Here is a 23,551-nt window from a genome sequence, read left to right as displayed (position 1 = left end):
ACTTTTAGACTGCGGATGCTGCAGAAATGTAGCACACATTTTTGCGCAAAATGCAATTTTTCATTGGGATTTTAAGCAACTAAACTGATGTTTATAAGCAGATTTTAGTTGACAATCCTGCAAGTCTGGTGGAGGGCTAAACTGCATCTACAAAACCCCACAGATGTCTCCATTAAGTAACAGTCTCAGCTTATCTGTCGAGGTATTTGTTGTTTATCAGATTGATGCTACTGAATTCAGGCTGTTGAATATTATATTTTTCCAGTCTCTGCAACCATTTGCAAACAAGCTACAAATTGAGGTATTTCTGCAACAGACAATTTTCCAATCTTGTTTACATTTTTTTGTTGCAATATATCCATCAATGCTCGCGTGCTAGGCATTCTCAGCAATATAATCAAGATTTTAAAACCCTACCATCGGGAGCCCACAGCCACGATGTGTCATATATAATGTGAAAACAATAACAAAAAGAAATTACCTAGTAGTTGGCCAACCTTACCCCCAGTGCTGCCCAAGAGATGAAATAGGAATTTTGATCATTAACACAGAATGAACATTTTCCAAACCCTATAATTCTGAGTATTTTAAAATATTTTTCATAAAAAAGTATTTTCTTACCTCCTCCTTGGTACTACTTTTGGCCCCCTTGCGATGAGCATCTTGCATCGTCAAGCGACTGGGGGCATACTATCATCCCAAGCCTTCTTTACAGCTGTATGAAAAGATTTTAATTTCGGGTGGCAATAATGTAGTTTTAGTAGACAGTTCCGCTGCCATTAATTGTTCAGAACAAAAAATTACAGAGCAAAGAGACCCAGTCATAAGGACAAACTGCAAATAAAATGCCCTTAAATTTGGCAAAATAAACGGGATTGAAATTAGGAAAAAATATTCTTGTCTAATCGATAAAAATCTGAGTGCAGAAAGTTGTATAAAAAAACAGGAAACCAAGCTGAAGCTAAGAGCACAAAGAGATATCACTTCACACACCAAGCTGAATAAACCAACTGTTAGCAAAAGGGGTGAATTGAGGCTACACATAGGTAATGATGGTTGAGATTTCCCATTATGCAGGATATAAACAAGAATATCTTACATTTTAAATGAATCTACTTTTCTTGAGAATGCTGTTAGACATTCAACCCCAGAGTCCAGTATGCAGTCTTCAGTCCTGGGTTTGTATTTGAGGACAACATGACTAAATTATGCAGAGAAGTACACGGGTGCACACTTCAGATACAATTTTGTCAATCATCACACCCCCACCCTCCCAACATTTTGAAAAATGGGATATAAATGCACACCGCAGCACTCATGCACACTCCTCTCCATAGCACAAATGGCACTGTCATACTGCAGTGTGACACTACAATTGACCAGCCAGCTATTTAGAACCAATGATCTCTCCGGTGTAAAATCTAGTTTGTGGTAATGGCTCATGAGAATCCTTTATGAGAATCTATGTTATGAGTAAAGATCTACCCACTGTCATCCAGTGATTCATTGGAGAAACAATAGAAGAGAGAAAAAGGTTCTCAGAAGCCCGCTGCTGAATGCTGGGGTTGCCGAATACCAGAGTTGCCTCGTCTTGATTTTAACTCGTGCCTCTTCTTTCCACCACCGTACATAAAAAATTTTTTTAACATCCCTGTTTCTCCCTTGGTCATATATTTCCTATTTTTCAATTCCTCCTTTTTTCTCACTGATGATGTCCTGGTCCCAAAAAACGAGTGTTGCCTGCCCGCACTGGCCACTGCAGGAGCACGCTAAACGGTTGCCATCCGGCAAGATATCAAGTTAGGCAAACATACTGGCATAAGGTTCTAAAATAGCCTAATCAAATGGGATCAATATGTATTATAAAAGTGTTTATAAAATTATAGAAAAGTTATAGGAGAAACAGAACAAAAGTAAAGAATGAACAGAATAAAAGTATAAGAAGAACAGAATTTGTCTCTCGAATTCCCTCAGCATGGTAGTTGCGTCTATAGCAGAAAGACACTAAGTGTTTTCCGGAAGGGGTTACACCCTGTCAAATGCAAACAAGAAATAACGGAAATCGCTGTCCACCTATAGTAATGAAAAGCCTGTAGAGACAAGGATATAAACATTTAACAGCTGCCGTGCCATTCTTTTAGTGTCCGTTTTACGCAAAACAATATACATTTAGTTTTTAAGTCAAACTTATTAAGACCTTCTTCTACAAGAGCACTGTACCGGTCCTAGAAAAAAAATAGGCAGTACAACCTTCTAGCTCAAATGAAAATCGGACATGGAATTATTCATCACAACAAAAGGTGGATACAGCAATTCTAATGCACAGATTCTCTGCAGACAAGTCATACTGAAAAGAAAAGGATCAGGTGGAATGCCACTGGGTCAATTTGCTGACAAGGCGTCCATGACAATTTAAAAGAACTAAATTAAAGTTCTAGATACAAGCCCAATCGATCCGGATTCGATATCTCTGCATTGGCCTCGTAACCATTTAACGCCTGTAGTCTGAATAAGATTGAACATTAGTATCTTAGAGTCCAGGAAATTGTAGCATTCAGCCTAATATGACTATAAATAACCTGAAGGCAGAAGTCTTGATGTTGGTCCTAGCGTCCGCAATTTCAGTAAGTTCTGGTTCTGTTAAGAACATGGTCTTGTAACTTGAACTAAGATCATGCCTGCTTGTTAAAGGGTTCAAAGTGATGCTTACCAGCAGCCAATCACACAGATTTGGAAGCGAAGCCTTTGTCGTGCGAAAAAGAGTACACTAAATCATGAACAGTTACAGTAGGTTACAAAGCAGCAACTATTTGGCACAGCCCAAAGTATCTCACCATGGGCATCCTTCAAGAGCTGTAGAATGTAGTCCAAGATTTGCTTGTAAAAGGAGAATGCTTTAAAAGCATCCAGCTTTTAACTCAACTAATTCGGGACAGAGCTCCTCCCAGTTATCTCTTTCGCTCTTCGAAACTGCCGACATGTGTCGTTGTTATTATTAGTGTTTGAGGTAGGATCTGGGGCGGATCTGCTCAAAACTTGAATATGCGCTGTATGTGAGGCTTAAGGATCCATTTAGATCATCTCTCCATTTATTCAGTGCTTTGAGAAGGGAAATAATAGGAGATATCCTGAGAAGACATTTGATTTGTCAAAGCCTTCACCTCACTGAAGAGCAAAAGGTAGGCCATTTTAGAGGCATCTACACAATTGTCCTCTTCTGCCTCAAAGAAAGTATTGGTCTAGAACCGTATTTAGTATGAACATAAAACACTGTAGCCCTTTTCCTGTAAAGATACATAACGACATGAAGCGTCAAAAAATTTGTGTCACTAATGCCGTCATTTCAATTGTGCAGGCCTAGCCACAGATTACACCATGGCTTAGAACCATTTCTAAAACAGAGATGTAACACAAAAGAAGACATGAACTATTATTTTCTTTTTTTTTAAAGAAAAAGAAAAGGGTTGATCCTGAGGACCAGAGGTTAATTATGGCATCAAAGCACATTCAGTATAATGATCTTCTGAAGTTTAATTTTCGTAGAGGGAGAGTGTCCCTGGGATGACCTTCACACACGTGGGTGTAAAGGAAGGAGAAACACAGGTTAGAAGGAATGACCCTAGTTTTATCACAACTGTTTGCCAGTGATAAGCGGCCAACTATGACAAGTGTTGGCAAAAATAGCCTTCATTTAAATCAAGGTCAGCTATAGGTGGAGTTCAGAAATCTCCCAAGTCTTTTTGTTTAGTCTCTCAACCCTAGTGGAGGGCAAAGTGAGGCGAGAAACCGAATGCTGGAAGGTGTCATCTACAAAAATGGATGATGCACAAGTTTCGAATTGTTAAAGTTCTTTGTTTTAGAATGCATCCTGAATATGTGGTGGAACTCGAGTAGTCATTTCCACCTGGTACGATCGTACAAAACTCTGCAGCACGTCTGCTCTACCATGTCCCATGGCATCCTTCTAGTGCCACTCATCTTTGTCCTACTCATTGGCTGACTGTTGAGAACCACATTCATTTCAAAGCTTTACACTTATGCATTAGGCTTTATATGGTGGTGGCTCTCCTGATCTCAGGGCACTAGTGTAATTAATCCCCCCAAACCCATCTGAGTGTTCTCTTCACTCTAAAATCAACTCTTAACTATCAGACCTTGTTATCAAAGTGTAAGGTAGGGAGGCGGGTTTTTACCTGTCTTGGTCCTACTTTATGGAACTCTCTCCCTTTAGAATCTAAATTTGCCTAGCTATTGTAACGGTAAGTTTGAATTCTATTAACCCCTTCTGTGCTGCGCGAATTTTCCCCCGGTGCTGAACGTTCCATTGGGCCTATGGAACCATGACGGAACGGTTCCGTCATAAGCACAGGCCACCTTATGCTCATGACGGAACCGTTCCGTCATGAGCATGGAAGGGGTTAAGGACACGGAGGTGAGGATTATGCTTCTTCCAAACTAGAACTTCGTTTCTGGACTTCCGTAGATTGCTGAACACCGGCTAAGTTGCCTGATGCCCTTCCTCCACTATCAGCGCTGGGAAACTCTTAAGTAGTCATGCACTTTAGAAATTAATTGATTGATTGATCTGGTAGGATGCAGATAATCAGTATCCATTTACTTTTAACTAGTAAAAGAACTTGATCCAGGGTCGTGATGGACAAACTCACATTTACTGAGCAAAGCAAGCTCACTAGGTTCTGTCTGCTTTTCGCCTAAACCTCCACATGGATGGTGATGATTCGCTGCGCTTTTCAGACACCAAATAGACCCTCACACATTCCAGTGCAAGCACTTTATAGGAAGGGGAACGACACACAAAAAAACAGGTTACGTATGGGGGCAAAAGAGGAGAAACACACTCCAGAGGGTGGAGCCAAGGGCTAGTCTATGCACATTTAAAAGTATAGGTAACAATAAGGCACGCGACAGGTGTGCGAATGGTCTAACCAAATGTAGATGGCCCGTTTTCAAACTTTGGCGACCTCCCTTACCCCTGCACTTTAAAGGGCAGATTTACAAGCCCCTTTGCACCACTTTTGCGTCACTTTCCCCATGTTAAAAGTGACGCAAAAGTGGTGCAAGGGGCTTGTAAATCTGCCCCCAAGTTCTCCAAGCAGTCCCTGCGATGCGCGGCGAGGACATGCGCCTCGAAAGCTCCCGCCCTCCTGCACGGAGTGTGTGGCCAAGCGCTGGGTGCGGTTGTTTGGACACAAAGAGGCGCTTTGTCTCTGGCCAGTGGGCGGACAGCCTCCATCGGTGTGTGCTGCCGCTGCAGCAAAACGCTGACGAAGGACAACATTCCCGAGCGTGGCCTTGTGTCGCCGCTGACGAGGGGGAGGCCACTGTTTACCAGAGGCGAGCAACACGAGGCAGCGCGCGCTCGAGCCCTGCTGCACGTCGGCGCGAGGCGGACGCAAACACGCCTGAGAGCGTGCACCAACGCACAGATCAGCAAACCAATGGGTGACTCCGGCTGCGGGGAGTGTGCGTCATCAACGCGGTCGACGCAGGTCACTCGAAAGGCCACTGAAAACTGTCAACGCTGTTGTGTATTGTAACTTAGTCTTATTTCTTCTATCAATCATCCTTGTTATGTATTGTAACTTAGTCTTATTTCTTCTATCATTCATCCTTGTTATGTTCATTATGGAAACCCTAATAGTATGTTTTCCCTTGTAGTTATTCCATCATACGTCACTATGATCATATTAGAATCTTCGGACTCTATAACTGTGACGTCACACGTACTGACAGGTCAGACGCAGTTGCCTTTTGACCTGGTCAGTCCGTTATGCTGTATCCCCCTGTGGGCCTTTACATATATATTCTCTAAATAAAACTGAAAAGGAGTCGTGCATTCTGGAGGCCCTCTGACGTTGAGAGCAAGAAGAAAGACAAATGAACGGTTTGGATACTTTAAATTACTCGTAACGAATCAAACTCTCCGCGGATTACTCCCAGAGTTCACTACTGTGACCAGTCGGTGTAGGAGCCCGCTTGTGACAGGGGTTTCCACATTTTGCAGGGATTGGGCCACAACAGGGTCTCGAGTTCACAAAATATATCCAGGATAAATGACTCGGTCTCATGAAGCGCCACGAAACCCCGGTTACCAATTGATGTGCTATGTCAAAGACAGTCAATTTCTACAGACCTATATAGACCTGAACACCCTGACAGAACATCAAAAAATGCAAACACGGGAGACATGGAAAGAGCTTCACAAACACTGTGAACAAGGCACAGGGTTTAATGCTTGAGATTAGCAGGGAGTGGGAGACATCAGTAAAGGGGGCAACTAGAAAGAAAGAAAATAAATTAGAAAGAAAGATAACTCGAGCCCAGTCACCTTCTACTATGCAATGCATGCTGGGAATCATCCGGAAATGGTAAGGCCTCTGCTCATGGGTACGTTGAACGGATAATGCATTCTGGCAATGCACTAGTGGGTATCAGATAGTGGTGCTCCTATTAGAAACCATAAGAGGCAGCAGGTAGTGATCCCCGGGACCACTGCCTATTCCTCCTGAGGCTGTCAACACAACTCATAGTGTAAGGGGTCCCAGTGGTACACCTTCCTCTTTGCCAATTAGTTACCATCTCCTCTGCGGTGTCTGTAACTTATCAATCAATCAACATTTGTAAGGCGCACTAATCACCTGTGAGGGTCTCAAGGCGCTAGGGGGTGTGCAGCTACCGCTCGAACAGCCAGGTCTTGAGGTGTCTCTTGAAGGTCAGCAGTGCCTGGGTCGGTCGCACATGGGTGGGGAGGGTGTTCCATGTCTTGGCAGCGAGGTAGGAAAAGATCTGCCGCCGGTGGTCGTCCTGTGGATGCGTGGCACGGTGGCGAGGGCGAGGTCAGCGGAGAGAAGCTGGCGGTTCGGGGTGTAGAAGGTGAGTCGTTTGTTGAGGTATGCTGGTCCGGCGTTGTGGAGTGCTTTGTGGGCGTGGGTGAGGAGCTTGAAGGTGATCCTCTTGTTGATTGGGAGCCAGTGCAGGTCTCTCAGATGGGCTGTGATGTGGGAGTGGCGGGGGATGTCTAGGATGAGGCGTTCAGAGGCGTTCTGTATGCATTATAGTCTTTTCTGGAGTTTGGCCGTGGTTCCTGCGTAGGGGGCGTTGCCGTAGTCCAGTCTGCTGCTGACGAGGGCCTGGTTGACCGTCCTGGTTCCGGTGGGGATCCATCTGTAGATCTTGCGAAGCATGCAGAGGGTTTAAAGCAGGAGGAGGTGACGGCGTTAATTTGCTGGGTCATTGAGAGCGAGGAGTTCAGGATCAATCCCATGTTGCGTGCGTGGTTGGTAGGTGGGAGTTGGTACGGTTCCCAGCACTGACGGACACCAGGATTCGTCCCAGGCGGAGGGGGTGGTGCCAGGCGAGGATGAGGACCTTTGACTTGTCTGAGTTCAGCTTCAGGCGACTGTTCTGCATCCATTTGGTGACCGCCTTCATTCCGTCGTGGAGAATGGATTTGGCAGTGGTTGGGTCCTTGGTGAGTGAGAGGATCAGCTGGGTGTCGTCAGAGATGATGTTGAGGTTGTGTGATCGGACGATGTTGGTGAGCGGTGCCATGTAGACGTTGAAGAGGATTGGGCTGAGGGATGATCCTTGGGGTACGCCGCAGGAGATCTTTAGATCGAAATGGGGGGAGGCGGACCCTCTGGGTTCTGTAGGTGAGAAAGGAGGTGATCCAGGCCAGGGCTTTGTCGCGGATCCCTGCATCGTGGAGGCGTGCAAGTAGGGTGTGGTGGCAGATGGTGTCGAAGGTGGCCGAGAGGTCCAGGAGGATGAGAGTCGCGGTTTCGCCGTTGTCCAGTAGGGTCCTGATGTCGTCGGTGGCAGCGATGAGGGCGGTTTTGGTGCTGTGATTGCTGCAGAATCTGATTGGGACGGGTCCAGGATGTTGTTCTCCTCAAGGAAGTGGGTCAGGTGCCTGTTGACGGTTTTCTCAATGACTTTCGCCTGGAACGGTAACAGGGAGATGGGCCGGAAGATCTTGAGGTCTTTTGGGTCCGCTGTGGGTTTCTTGAGAAGGGCATTGATCTCGGCGTGCTTCCAGCTTTCCGGGAAGGTGGCGGTCTCGAAGGAGCTGTTGATGATCTTCTGGAGTTGGGGTGCGATGATCAGATTTGCTTTGTGAAGATGTGGTGAGGGCAGGGGTTGGATGGTGAGCCAGAGTGGATGGTGTTCATGGTTTTGATGGTGTTGTTGTAGTTGTGGGTCCAGGAGAGCAGGAGGTTGGTGAGGCTGGGGGGCAGTGAGTCTGCGGTGTCTGTGGCTGTCGGGAGGGGCTGGGTATTGAAGCTGTCGTGGATGTCTGTGATCTTGCGGTGAAAGAAGGTGGGTAGGGAGTCGCATAGGTCTTGTGATGGCGGGATGTCACTGGAGCTGGGGTTGGAGAGTTCCTTCGTGATGTTGAAGAGCTCTTTGCTGATCTATGCGTTGTTGTCGATGCGTTCCTTGAAGGAGGTCCTTTTGGTGGCGAGGTTTTCGAGCAGGGCGATGGAGTTGCTGTCGTTAGCGTTCTTGAGGTGGAAGTTAAGGTCTCTGAGGAGGATGTAGTCTGTGGAAGCAAGAGCGTGTGTGCAGACGATGTCGGTGATGGAATCGCTGAACTGTGGCCGGGGGGTCTGTACACGAGGGTTCCTCTAAGGGTGGTGTTTGGGTCGATGTGGATCTGGAAGTGCAGGTGTTCAGCCGTGCTGAGGGTGTCTTCGGTGCAGGTCGAAATTCTGAGGATATTCCTGCGGACAATAGTGATTCCTCCATCTGGTCTGTTGGTGCGGTCCCTTTGGGTGATCTTGTCGCCGTCCGGGAAGGCTATGGCAATGTTAGGCGCCGAGGAGAGGTTCATCCAGGTCCCCTTTATGAAGGCAACGTCCGGGGAGGCTGAGTCGAGTAGGTCCCATAGTTCGATGGCGTGCTTGTGGACGAAGCGGGTGTTGAGTAGTATGCATCTGAGATGGTTGCCTCCTGCCATGGCGGGTGGGGCAGGACGTGCAGGTGTTCGGCGACTGGAGTAGCAGCAGCTGCGGCAGGTGAAGGGTCATTGGGTGAGCTTCGGGGAGGCCTGGAAGCAGTTGGATGATCGGCCGGCGTTGAGTTTGTGGAGGAAGTTGGCGTTGTAGCGGCATCGGGTGTCGTGGCCATAGCGGGGGCCAGAGGGTCTGGCGCTGGGCGCGGCGGGCTTGCCTTTGGAGCGCTTGCTGCGCGCACAGTGATCAGCATGAAGTAGAAGTAGGGAAGTGGGGCAGGACCAGAGGAGGGATGGCGAGAGCGGGTCTGATTCGGGGTGGGTGGGGCCGTTGGGGCAGGAAAAAGCAAGCAGTGTAGGGTCAAAACAGTACAATAACAGTAACAACAGACAGTGGCCTAAGCAACACAAAAGAAGGAAAAGTTGTAGCACGCAAAACAGTAATGGCAGTCAAAAAATGGAACAGACACCTAAGGCGTGCTGCAGGCGCAAACCCTGCTGAGGCGGGGCTCTGAACCGGAGCGAAGCTACTGTGAGCAGGAGCTGCTGCGGAGTGCTAGCCTGGAACGGAGGCTTGCGAGAACAACTGTAGTAGAAAAGCATTGAAGTTTATCACTGTGACTTGCCCAAAGGAGGGGATGCCCATTTCACAGCACCTCCTAAAAGCAATTTGGAATAAAACTCGCCAAAATGATGCCAGAACGTTTGCTGTTGAAAGCAAGAACAATTTTGCCAATAAACCAAACTGGTTTCAACAAAGGTACAGGTACTATCACAAACTTATTAGCTTGGTCATTAATCATCAATAATGCTAAGGTGACTAATGTCTCTCTGTATGTCTGCTTTGGAGATTTTAGTTCGGCGCTTGACAGAGTACCAAGGAATAAATTATGTAAAAAACTGGAACATTTGTGGCATTCCTGCAACTTTGCTCAAAGCGATGCAACTTAATGTTACATATGCTTATAAAGCGCTCAAATACTAGATAAGGCGTCTGGGCTTCTATACCATATTACTTGGATACAAGTGAATATCGGTTATGGCTACAGGGTCTTGGGCTGAATTCAAACTTCTATTAGGCTGAAACAGTGGTGTGTTGCCACTTATTCATCCAGTGCCGGATGGGAAACCATTTTCTAATACCGTCCATATGGATGACGTGGTTCTTATAAGTAAGACACCAGTTGGTCTGCATTATTTGACAAGCTACACGAATACACAGCACCCAACAAACTAGACGTAAACTTAAATAAAACAAAAACAGTAGTTATAAAAGATGTATTTTTTTTAAATGAATAAGTGGGGGACTTGGTTCCTAAACAACACGCGTGTTGATGGGAACAGAGAATACCAATAGCCAGGACTAATGATCCACAGTAAAAGATCATTTCATGCACATAAACTGCACAATGAAGCAAAGTCCCATGCGTTCTTATCAGCATTTATTAAGTTATATGCCACTGTGAAGGGCCCATAACTAGACCCAATAGTGAAAGCCGTGAATGCAAAACTTTTACCAGCTATTGACTATGGAGGTGAAGCCTTAAGAGAAAGAGAAGCACTTACACCAGACAAGATTGCAACAAGAAACTTGTGAATCGCTATTTCATCTGTCAAAGTCAGATTGGAGTTTGGTGTGCTGAATCAAGTCATTGCAAGGCAAGGGGCCTTTTTCATCTTCTGTTATGAACTTAAATCAACAAAGGTCTATTCATTAAATGTATCGATCTGGAGCATCCTGACGCTCCTGCTCGCCTGCATATGGAAAGAGCTTTGACAAACCTAGGAGCGTGAGATCGCTGGAATGCATCTGTCACTTTAAAAGTTTTTAAGTAGTATATCAACAGGAATATGAGAATACTGTCAAGCTCCCAGGACCAACTGATATTAACTGAACTGTCTCACGCATGGACTGTGGTAAATAATTATACACCATTGCGTAGCCAACCATTTTTGGGAGGAACTACTCGAGTCAAATAAAACATAAATTTAAGCAAAATCACTAGGGTATTTGCATACTCCTGCCCAATCTTCAAGAAGGTCCAATGATAGGGAAAAAAACTGTGCAGTTTATGTAATAAGTCAGCCATCTTTTGGGTTCATCTAACTTGCATTTGCCAATGCATGTTGACAGAAAGTTGGAGCCTTCTACGGCAACCGTTCGACCCAAGGTGTATCCAAACATGCCAGCAAGGTGTTCTACATGCAATAAATCCGAACGATCCTATTTTAAACACACGTTTGGTGAAAATGTTGAGGCTGGTAGAAAAGAAACTAATGGTATAAACATCTGAGTATGGAACAGTCCTGGGAGTGCCATCCAGCCACTGGACTGGGAAGATATTTGCTGTGTCACTTTAGTTCGCAAAAAGTTTTGAGGTAAGTGATTTTCCTGTTTTTAACCCAAGATATTATGCACTGAACACTTTGTTTATATTTAAAATATTCAATGTTTTAATCAACTAAGCAGGAATGAGGATCAAACGAATATATCGCAAAACGTATTCTGCGAGTTGGAAATGCTTTCCCTAAATTGTAAAACGAGTTTAACCCAAAGAAAAAAAGGGCCACATGCACAAAGACATTTTCCCATAGAAACAGAATGGGTAAAACCCTTTGATACACCTGGCCTTTTGTGGTCATAAATCCGGTTAAGTGAAAACTGCATGGTTTAAGACTGCAAAAGGGCTTTGTACATCTGGTCCAAAGCTAGCACATAAAATCTAGCAAGTACCGACAGACAGAAGCATAAAATATGTAAGAACTGGCACTTTTTCAAGTTGACAATTCTCCCTGCATACCAGCTTTGGTCATACTGGTAGAACTCTGTGTACAAATTCGTAGCAGGGGCGCAATAAACAAGTGTAGCAGAACCTAATAAGATAAATGACTGGTGACACTCAAAACATTGTCTTACTTTATGTAGCATGTTCGGGGAAGACCTTTCTAGCATTTTCTTAGTGGCAAAACATCCCCTCTTCCGGGACACGCAATGCATTTTAAGGGTGAAGAAAAAATACTGTTTCTGAACCTCAAAATGCCAAAAACAATAATTTTCACAGCTGCTGATTAGTAGATAACGAAACAAAGATTAAAAATAGCTTTAACATAATATTTATTTTTACGGTCTCTTTAAGAGCATGTGGCATCGTTAACTCACAGAGAGAAAAAATATAGCTCATGGCACCCCCATCCCAAGGTAACCTTTCCAGTCCCTAAGAGATGTAATTTAATATTTTGCAATTATTTTTTTTAATATTTCCTATTTTCTGACCCATACATAAGAAAAGGGCAATTGTATGTTTAGTTTTGAGAGTTTATTGTAGTCACGGCATCAAAAGATTTGATATTTGTGGCATTCTATATCAAAAAAACGTAAGTAAAAAAAAAAGTAGTCAACAATTTTGAGTGGGTTCTGATGAAAATGCAAAAGCTTTCTCTCAATTCGTAAGTATTAGATCACCAATGGTGGTTGTAAGGAGATACCTCATTTTGTAGTGTCACCCCTAAGTGTTTGAACTGATGCTGCTGGTTTTTAGACTCAAGAGCGCAATGAGGCCTGCCAATCAGACCTCAAAACCAGTGCCCCGACCCTAAAAGGTGTATGTTACACTGGCTTATACCCAACTGGCATAAGCTAGCTTACCTTAAAGTCCCTAGTATATGGCACCCAGGTCATATAAGTTAGAGGGTCACCCCAGAGACTGCAACACTGGTTGTACCACCCTGGGTGTGACAAGGGTAAATGAGTCTCCCAGTCCGTCACTGCAGACTGCAAAAGTAGTTTTAAGGTGCTAGCCCGAATTTGCCACTTAATGTCAAAGTCAATGCTCCCTCTGAAATATGTATAAGTCACGCATAAGTGAAGCCTATGGCAGGCCTATAGAGCTCTATAACCGGGTGCACCATGTGAAATACATATTCTGCCACTAAAACGTGCAAACTGTTTATATTGTGGAAAGGCTTGGTTGCCCAATTGGTGAGTACAGGGTTAGACGTTGACCCCTCACTGAGCTAACTCCTGAAGGATTCAACCAAAGTGGAAACTTCAAGGACTAGAGTCTGTAGTCAAAATCAATGTACCAAGAGGGTGTGTTCACCTTTTATAAAGTTGCCACTTTGTTGCCTCCAATCTCTTGTGCCCTTAATGGTTACACAAGGAACTTGAACAAGAGACACTTTCTGCCCTCCAACGGTGACGTGCTAACGACTCCCAGGATAGATGACAATAGAGGTCTGAACTGGAGCGAGGTGCTACCTCCCTCCCACAGGTAGCCAAAGGTGAGCTTTAAAGCTGAAGCGCCTTTAAAGATCAAATGGGGAACACTTGGGAGAGGGGCAGCCCCCTTGTTTACACAGACTAGCTGGCACCCGGGTGGGGAGAGGGGGAACCAATTGTCAAACTGTTTTTTCTGGGGAGTGTAGCCCCTTCTGTAGCAACACCACTGGGTTGACCTAGGGATATATGGACGATGAGGGGTTCTGCCATGTTGGAAGTGGGCAGAATAGTGCATCTTCGGATATCCAGATGCCGCACTTCCCGGGAAGCGGCCATCAGAGGGTAGGGAACCTAGTAGCCCATTGGCTACTGACAGTGACTACCCTGAGGAAACTTTGTTAACATAAATAGGGCACCTAGAACTCGGATATCGACTCGACTGGAAGGAGGACCGTAGAAGGACTGCCCTGCTGCACCGAGGAACCGACAAAGAGAGGCTGCGCCAGCATGGACTGCACCTGCTGAAGCTGGTGGCTAGCAAAGAAGATGGACAGTGTCTGCTGTGTCCTGCTCATGAGGAAGTCGTCTCTGGAGTCTAGCCAAAGCAAAGATACTGCAAGGGTCAGTTGGCTGACCTCCTTCACAACACAGGGCCACAATAGCTGAAGACGCCTGCTGGGCAATTTGCTAACTCTGGTTCTACCGACACCTGCTAACTGCCGCCGTATACCACCAGAGACCAGGACCTGATTCTCAAAGTTGCGCCCTGGATTCACTGAGCTCGGGAGAGCAGTCTGAGTGCAGCCTGGTCACCCAGAAGCTGAATTATCATCTAAGGAAGGATTTGGTTGTGAACACGATACTGGGTGACTGGTAGCCCAGTGGCAATTGGACTTCTACCAGTCCACCTTCAAGGGACGTCAACCATGTGACCATGGATGCCTCAACCTCTTCGTGGACCGAGGAATAGCCTCAAGAAGAAACCTGTTGACCACATTCACATCATCCTTGAGCATTTTTAGTATCCTGTATCCCTTGCATCAGGACCACTTCCGTAGGCCACCACTGCAACAGATAAAAGGGCCTGGAATTGACTGAAGATTGCTTCACCTGCTTAGGTAACTATTTCTGAGGAAGTTGTTGGTTTCCCTGACTGGCTCCCTACTGGAGTTGGTCGCCTAAATTGACTAAATGACCGCAGTTTAATTAGCATAACATTTTGATGAAAAAGTTTCTAAGTGTCAAATCATTGAATTTGCTAATGGTTTTTCATGGTTGAGTTAAATGCTCTGATTCACTATACCTTGTGAATTCTATATGTCCGGATCCCTATGGTGGATCTTTTTCATTGCAGTGTCTAAAAATTCAGTCTATTCTTGAGTGTCTCGTCTATATCTTCTTCAATTTTTTTTGGTGCTGTTTAAATGTTTTACACTTGTTCCTTTGTGTAAACTTTGCTGCTCAGAGCCACAGCTACACAGGGTTGAGCTTAAGGTTAAAAAACGAAACCCACTAGTTCTAAAGGTGATGGTAAGTATCACATGGTGAGGGCGCACAAGCGCACCGTGTAATACACACCATTTCCTCAAAGTGGTATTAAATGTTGTGAATAGCGTTCAATGTTAGATTACAGGGCCGGCACTAGGCTGGTGCTACAGGTGCCTTTGCACCGGGTGTTAACTTCAGGGCCACCATGTTTGCAAAGTTATTTTGGTTCTAAAAGCACCTGCTGCCGAGTTTTATTTTGGTTCTAAAAGCACCTGCTGCCTCGTTTTATTTGTGTTTTAAAAACAACTGCTGTCGAATTCTGTGCCTACAGCAATTTCCAGGAAACAATACAAATGTCAAGGTAACTCTGTTGATTAATGTTCTTCCTGGAAGGAGATCTGAGTTTCGGCAAGTTGAGGTTTTGACTGATCATAAAATAGCAGAGGATGGATATGCCTGCTGCAAAGAAAGTGTACCATGCAAATCACTAAGTGCATATAATGTAAATAGGTCAATGGGTTACTGCTTTTCTAAGAGAGATCCTTTTGTTGCTGGCAATTTATAAGCTGAAATCTGAATACACAACAGTGAATTGTTAAATGTCATCAAAAAATCGCAAGCACGCTGCACAGTATAGAATAGAGCTTAAAGATTAATGTTGCCAAATGGGTTCAATTGGGTAAAAATCGATTCTTATTACTGACGAGAACCCCCAACTATTGTGTTCAATTTTTAATTCGGAGTTTGGGCTCCTCCATACCAATCACTCTTAAACTATACTGCCTACCACTTGGGAATACATGCCACTTCTATACCATGTAGTCGTCTGGCTTATGTGACATTTCCTATCCACTGATTTACACACGTATGATTGATTGTCTCGGTAGTGTGTGTGTGATGCAAAGCGCTCTGACACGCTACAGTTTTGAAAGTGGCGCTATATAACTAATTTAATACATCTCGAAAAGAGTAATTATGAAGACTTGAGCAACACTGTTTAAAGGTAGTGGTAAGGGAATCCTTGGTTAAGTAGGTCACCCCCTCCACCACGGATGGGGGGCAACATCAAACATTGTCGCACCAGTCGTCACCAGCGCTAAAGTCGGCACTGTCAGATTACAATAAAAACTGTTTAAAAAAATGACATTTAGGAGGAAAAAAATCTTGAACTCCTTTTTATCAGTCTATCTGCCAGAATCCAGACTAAACACAAATACAAACTGTGCAATATCTATAGACTTTATAAATATAAATAAATATAAATATAATTAATTCATTTTTTAAACAGCGGCAGTCGCTACAGTGTAGCTATGGTTCAGACGCACTTTTTATTGAAAAAGACATTAGGATGAGCCTAGAAGTTTGACCCATGAGCAGGGTTGCACAAAATCCAGTAATTCGCTATTTTTGTCAACTAAGGTCCAACATGGCAATTTCCGTGCATATCTGAGCAGGGGGACAGAATATAGAAGGGGGGAAAGGTGTGGGAGGGAGCGGAGGTGAAAAAATAAAAGTGATTTCAGTATGCATAGGAAAATTTGCTCTCACCTACAGCCCCAATCACTGGACAAATGTACACCAAACTTTGCAGGAAAGTAGAATTGTACTCTGAAAGTGTGCTCGTGTGGTTTGGTGTAAATTCGTTCAGTAGTTTTTGAGATATTAGTGTTTTAAAAGTTGCCAAACAGGCTTGCTCAGGCATCTGGAGAGTCCTAACGCTCAATTTCTGTCAACCACTTTTTGAATTCTTTAAGAACTACAATTGGCTGAGTTTGGACTCTAAATGTATTTTTCACCCAATTTCTGGCAATTAGTGGTTTTAAGCATGAGAGCCCGAACCATAAGGTACACAACTAACATCATCTGCCAAGTTTAATTTCTGGTAGCCTGCCTTTTTTTTTTCCTGCGCCGTTGGCTAATGATTATTTTGGCAATGGTGAGTGACAACAGTAATAGTGTGCAAGCGTGTGCACTGCAATCCATCACTGGTACAGTGGCTTTACGCATTTGAACCTTAACTACATTTTAACTGTTTTTCATTGAATTTTAAAGATTCGTTTTGATAATACACTTTATTCCCAACCCCTGCTGTGAATAGCCATGGCCAGGCCCTATGTCCAACCCACTACAGGTCGCCAATCCCTCCTGTGCATTTGTTTGGATAATGTGCATCCCTCCCCTTCTTCCCTTCACCCCCCCCTCCCCTACCCCCGCCCAAACCCCTCCCTTTTTGTCTTATCTGGCTGGCTGCAATGTGTGCCACTGACCAGGCCCAACTCCCCACCACCACCGTATGCATCCTACCCTGCTGTGCAAGGCTTTTGGGCTCTCATCCTTCTGTCTTTTTTCCCTCCCTCTCTTTTTCTCTTTATCTCTCCGCCTCACACTCACTCTATTTTTGTAACCTTTGACAGTTGTGAACTGAATCGTGAAAAGCATTGAGATCTAATGATACAGGCGCTGCTCGCTACCTTTCGATGAGTGGGAGGCAGTGGCATTCGCAGGATACATTGATACAGCCTTTACCTGCATACTCAGAAAAAGTGATTCACACATTCCTGAAACAACTGCTCTCAGAAGAGGGGGCCTATTTCTGGTGGAAGTGGGGCTCTGACTAAGCAGGAGGATTGGATATCTGTAAAACACCTTATAGAGCGCCACCTCGGAATGGTGGGAGATTTTTGAAAGAGAGTACACAAGACTAAGAAAGTGCTCAGCACCAGTACTTCAAAGAGATACAAGTGTTACCAAAATCCACGTGAAGTGCCGCTTTTTTGCTTTTACATATTTTACAGATGTGTTAAGGGTCCTGATACTAGGAGCAAGCAGTACATATGAGATTGTAGTGCATATGATTTTACCATTCTTATGATAATTTCATTTCAGAAAAAGTCATTTACAAACTTTCTTAAAGTCCTTAATCCAACGGTTAAACAAAATCCACAAACTTCCCAGGCGCCACGCTTTGCTGGCGTGGAGCATCAGGTCAAACCTTGTCAGAAAGCAAAGTCCATTACAGTATATACTATCAAGTCCAAAATTGCTACATTTATGCTCTGTGGAAGTCACGTGTGTCATACAATGGCCATACATATACAACAAAGTGTTTACACATGAGCCGTACCCAGAAATAAGTAAAGCCTGTAATAAAACAGTCAATAGCATCTTATCAATCGTGTACGTAGAGAAGCATTCACATGCCGCCATTTTGTGTACACTACTTGTTATTTATCCAAATTACGAGTAATTTTCAGACATTGCCACAAGAAAAGGAGAGCAAATGTTTAGGTAAGAAGAAGACAGTTCATTTTCAAAAGTTTTGCAAATTCAGCTCGAGGACATCAATGCAAAATGTTTAGGGTGAAGGTAATTGGGCAGGGAAGGAAGGTCCCGTTTGGGGCATTCCCCCCTATAACCGCTTATGGTGCACTGCAATCCACCAATGTGACTGGGGGACAAAAAGAAAGAGGCAGGAGACATTCTACCTGATTAAGTAGCAGCAGAAGAGTAGGCTGAGGATGAAGACGAATATGGCGGTACCAAACACCACGATGTATATGTTAAGGGGCAGGTTCTGGAACCCGATGTTAGGCATGGTAAGGCTGCAGCTGTGCAGGTCTGAGGTCATGGATAGGCTGCAAGAGAGGAGAGAAAATAGAAGGTAAAAATACAGAGTGAAAGACAACTGCGTCTACTGAGATGACATTCGCTAGGTAAGTGTTGAACAGCAGTGAGATTACAGATTTATTGAGTGTTTTTTGCAATTCTTTGACCAGCCCCTCGGTCCGTCGCAATTATGCACTCGTTAGGACAACGTAAAACAGAATATTGTCCAATTGTGAAATGGTGACAGCTAGTCAAGGGGAGCAAGCCAAGTCAGATTCAACATATTGCAAGGGAAGGGACTCTATATGAAAGGGCTCAGGTAAAGGACCACACTACACAAAGGCAGTGGAAGGATAGCTATGTACTGGAATCACACCATGAGAGCAGACATGCATGCAAGAGTCTACAAAAAGGTCACAGCCCAGGGTTCCCTCTAAAACAATATGGTGGAAGGATAGCGATGCTGTGGAAGAGCACCAATCCTGATGCCACAAGCCACACTAAGAAGGAGACTAGAAAAAAGGTTACAGCCTCACCTCAATATGACTGGGGGATATCTATGCGTGGAAGCTGCACATCAGGTGCAACATAATTATTGGTAAGCAGACTCCACCAGACTCCACCTCCCCTGCGAACACCACCAGCACCAACCGCCTGACCTCCTGGTCCAACGTCAACGACGACGAGACACGCAAGGTCATGAACTCCATCCACTCAGGATCTCCGTCAGACCCGTGCTTTCAACAAAGCAGACTCAGTCATTGCACCCCAACTATGGAAGGTCATCAACATCTCCTTCGAAACAGCGACATTCCCGGAAAGCTGGAAGCACGCCGAAATCAATGCCCTCCTTAAGAAGCCCAAGGCAGAACCCAAGGACCTCAAGAACTTCCAGCCCATCTCCCTGCTCCCGTTCCTGGCGAAGGTCATCGAGAAAATAGTCAACATACAATTGGCCAGCCACCTCGAAGACAACAACATCTTGGACCCGTCCCAGTCCGGATTCAGACGAAACCACAGCACCGAGACAGCCCTCATCACCGACATCAGGCGCCAACTAGACAACGGCGAAACATCAGCCCTCATCCTCCTGGACCGGTCAGTCGCCTTCGACACGGTCTGCCATCGCACACTAAAGACACGCCTCCAAGAAGCCGGAATCCAAGAGTAGGCCCTCGACTGGACCACGTCCTTCCTCTCAGGCAGAACCCAGAGTGTCCGCCTCCCACCCTTCCGATCCGAAGCCACCATCATCATCTGCGGCGTCCCCCAGGGCTCATCCCTCAGCCCGACGCTGTTCAACTTCTACATGGCCCCCCTCACAGAAGTGGGCCGCCACCACGACCTCAACATCATCTCCTATGCTGACGACATCCAGCTCATCCTCTCCCTCACCTAGAACCCACACACCGCCAAAACCAACCTCCACGAGGGAATGAAGGCTATCGCCGACTGGATGAGAAGCAGCCGTCTGAAACTGGAACTCGGACAAGACGGAGGTCCTCATCCTCGGACCCACCCCCTCAGCCTGGGACGACTCCTGGTGGCCGACCACACTGGGACCAGCGCCGACTCCCACCGACCATGCATGCAACCTAGGATTCAGCCTCGACTCCTCCCTCTCCATGTCCAAACAGGTCAACGCTGACACCTCCTCCTGCTACAACACCCTCCGCATGCTAAGCAGGATCTACAAGTGGATTGCGACCGAAACAAGAAGAACAATGACACAGGCCCTCATCAGCAGCAGACTGGACTACAGAAACGCACTCTACGCAGGAATCCCAGCCAAACACCTACGACGACTACAACGCATCCAAAACGCCTCCGCCCGACTGATCCTCAACGTCCCCCGCCGCAGTCACATCACTCCCCACCTGAGAGAGCTACACTGGCTCCCCGTCAACAAGAGGATCACCTTCAAGCTCCTCACCCACGCACACAAAGCACTCCACAACACCGGACCAACCTACCTGAACAGCAGACTCAGCTTCTACACTCCCACCCGCCAGCTCCGCTCGCCTCGCCCTCGACGCTGTCCCCCGCATCCAACGAACGACCTCCGGCGGCAGATCCTTCTCCTACCTCGCCGCCAAGACCTGGAACACCCTCCCTGCCCACCTACAGCAGACCCAAAACCTATTCGCCTACAAAAGACTCCTCAAGACCTAGCTCTTCGAGCAGTAGCGGCATCCCCTCCCCTCCCCTCAGCGCCTTGAGACCCTCACGGGTGAGTAGCGCGCTTTACAAGTACTCTGATTGATTGATTGAGACTTCGGACAAAGGGTACCAATCTACGGTCCTTTATTCAACAAAGCAGTCGGCGGACAACTATACATTGGAAGGCCGGCGGACAACTGTACACTAGAAGCCGGCCATGCTGTTCCTCAAGCACACCGATCTGCCAGTGGGTGGCCTCCATGGCTCCCTACTCTCGTCCCTCAGCTGAACGCTCTACAGCAAATCTCACTGGGCGGTCTCTAAGATCAATTTCTCCTCTCACCTACTCACAATCAATGGCACTGTCTCGTTACCTTACCTAACCAACTCAGTTCTGTTACCATCTCTTCTCTGCCATTTACATGCTGTTAAATGTCTAATTCAGCCATTACCAATATCCCTCTCCCATAGCACTCAAAATCTTTCCATCTACGATCTCTTGTCACCTGAATGCAGTGACCCTCTGCTTACATGTCGATGGTCAATGTATGTGAAATGCTCCTGTCTAGTGCCTCTCTTTGACCCATACTTCGTCACCACTGCCATAACTTGTGGTCAACATCTGCAAATTCGACTTACGTCTTAGCTTTCACTATGCACAGACCCCGATTAAAGCACTAGAAATAAATACATACATATATATCTTTAACCTTAAAAGAGTATAATCAGTATATCAATAACATATCGGGAGTATACTTATGGGTTTATTATTCTATAATAACACATCTGTCACAGTGTAAACAGGATTATAAGAAATGTAACTATAATTGCTCGTCTAGTGACATATTGGGTGATAGGGGGTAATTGTGAACTTTATCAGCAGCAAAAAAATTGAAAGTCAGAGTTTGTAAATTATTTATCCATGCAATTTTATACTTCTAGATTATCTTGGATATGTGTAATATGTTAACATCTCTGATTATGTACATCTTATGTGTGGGTACGTATCTATATTTAAATATTTTCCACCTACTCCGACTTATCCCAAACCTCTCAAACTACTATGGACTTCCAAATAACCCCCTCGAAACCCTTTCCTCCTTTTTCCTATCTATCCCACTAACAGGCACACATGTCCACCACTCCCAATATCACTTTACATGTTGCCTCTACTAATACACCACTAATCCACCTTGGGTTCTGGAGTAGTGCTTCAGTATCTAATATGGGTTAGTAAGAGATTTATAAATAAAATTTACAATTTATTAGTACTCAAGAAGAAAAAACACGTCTACAATCTCCTTCTCGCCAGCTCCCACTGGGCATTCACCCCTTTGACAAAGCACTCCAAATTGACAGCTGCACCCAGGTTACCCTTCCAGGAGCCACCGATACAAGACAGCCAGCAGTCTAGCTCAAGCTTCACCATAAAAGTTCATAAACAACTTGTGAAGGTCATCTCACTTTCAACCAGACTCAGTAACCCTGAAACATCAGTGCCCGATCCAGTGCCTTTAAATGTGTGGCATCTTTGCAGCGGAATGCTCAGTAATCTGGACGTGAAATGCATCACTTCTCTGACCACTTTCAATATAGACTTATAGACTAGCCCAGTGGAATTATGCGATTGTGCTGCTACAGCGTTTTTTGCATAATTATAGATTTTCCGCATTTGCCACATAATAAATCTTCTGCTGCATGATATGCAGATTTGAACTGGAAAAAAATGTTTCTAGTTCAAATGATTCAAAAGTTTAGTAAAAACACAGTGACGCATGTTGTTGTGCAGTCGTAGACCCTTTGTAAAGCTGGACATGTTACCTTTCTGTTGCTTATTATAGTGTTTGGGTGTTAACCCCTTCCATGCTGGTGACGAACCCCAGCCGTCATGCACTACGGTGCTCGTGTGCTGATGACGGCTGGGGTTCGTCATGGCCCGCCCGTGTTCGTCCGGCGGCCGCACACGGGGGAAATCGCGGCCGCACGGAAGGGGTTAAACTGGTACTAATGAGGTATAACCAATGCCAAGATAGTGTTAACACATGTAAAAATGACAATATAATGAAGTAATACTATCACAAAAAGTGCCACATCACGTCACATAATTTGCTTTTCTTGCTGCATAATTTACTCAACCCTGCTACATAATATGGCCCTCCCATGTTGCAAAATTCCTTATATAACACGTCCTACATCTGGAGAGTTCCCCCGTCACCCCCACCCCTGTGCATCTTCCACCCACTTCGCGCATAAAATACATGACAAAGAAGTTCAGTGTAGTGGCTTGGATGGCCTGGCCAAGTCACACATGTCAGCTGCCTTCCCAAGCAATGTTTATTCTTGCTACTACTGGTGACGTAACTCTGTAAAACCGGTTTTGTGAGATACTAGGTAAACAAATAAATGCATATATTGCTGGCAGTGCAATACTCACACAGTACAGTTTTAAAAGTGCTGCATCCGGAGATGGAGTACAGAGCAACCAGTTCCCTAAACATACGTTCAAGTCTGGGATGTCGTCAAGCATATTTCGCTTTTAACCTGTATTACCCTCCAAAGACCCCCTTTCAAGTCCCAGCGAGGAGGCTTGGGGAATTCCCCTACATGTGCTTCTGAGCTCAGAGGAGATCTTGGCACAGCAGATGCCCACAGCCCAGGCTCTGTTTCACTATCAATGGCCATTTCTTCTCTCCATGGAAATTCCCACTGGAAAGTTTCGAGCGCGCTACCTATTTGACTGCAGTCCAAAGGCCTTTCGGAGGCTTCCTGTGCTGGCCTGGAGGGGCTCGCCGCTCTCCCAGTGAAGAGCTTCAAACAGCAGCTCCTGCAGCCCTCTCCTTCCAACCTCCACCAAACCACCTTGTGGACTATCCTTATGAAGACTCCCAGAAACCCTGTGCTCCCCAGAGAATCAAACTGTTCAACTTGAAACAGAGCAACAGAGCCCTGCACCAGTAACCAAAGAATTGGATACAGGAAGAATAAAGATATTTACTGCCAATGAGGTCCACGTGACAATATAGACCTGTAAAGCTGCTTGAGCCAGCTAGGTCAGCCTAATGTCAGAGAAGGAAGACATCCCCTTGTTGTTCATCCGCCCTTCC

At 45.4% G+C, this 23,551-nt stretch overlaps 1 protein-coding gene across 1 annotated transcript in view; it reads right to left on the bottom strand.

The window, feature by feature from the left end:
- The window catches only part of RNF24 (ring finger protein 24), a 120,555-nt gene that overhangs the window by 28,093 nt on the left and 68,911 nt on the right, over window positions 1-23,551 (bottom strand). Inside the window, exon 2 of the mRNA XM_086964279.1 lies at window positions 18,167-18,316. Within this exon, the coding sequence (XP_086820405.1) occupies window positions 18,167-18,309 (143 nt within the window). The 5' untranslated portion in view covers window positions 18,310-18,316. The remainder of the gene's footprint in view (window positions 1-18,166; window positions 18,317-23,551) is intronic.

This window comes from Lissotriton vulgaris, chromosome 3_2 (assembly GCF_964263255.1).
Source record: "Lissotriton vulgaris chromosome 3_2, aLisVul1.2, whole genome shotgun sequence".
NCBI lineage: Eukaryota > Metazoa > Chordata > Amphibia > Caudata > Salamandridae > Lissotriton > Lissotriton vulgaris.
The sequence above is the reverse complement of the archived record's forward strand: the minus strand, read 5'-3'. Positions and strand labels throughout refer to the sequence as shown.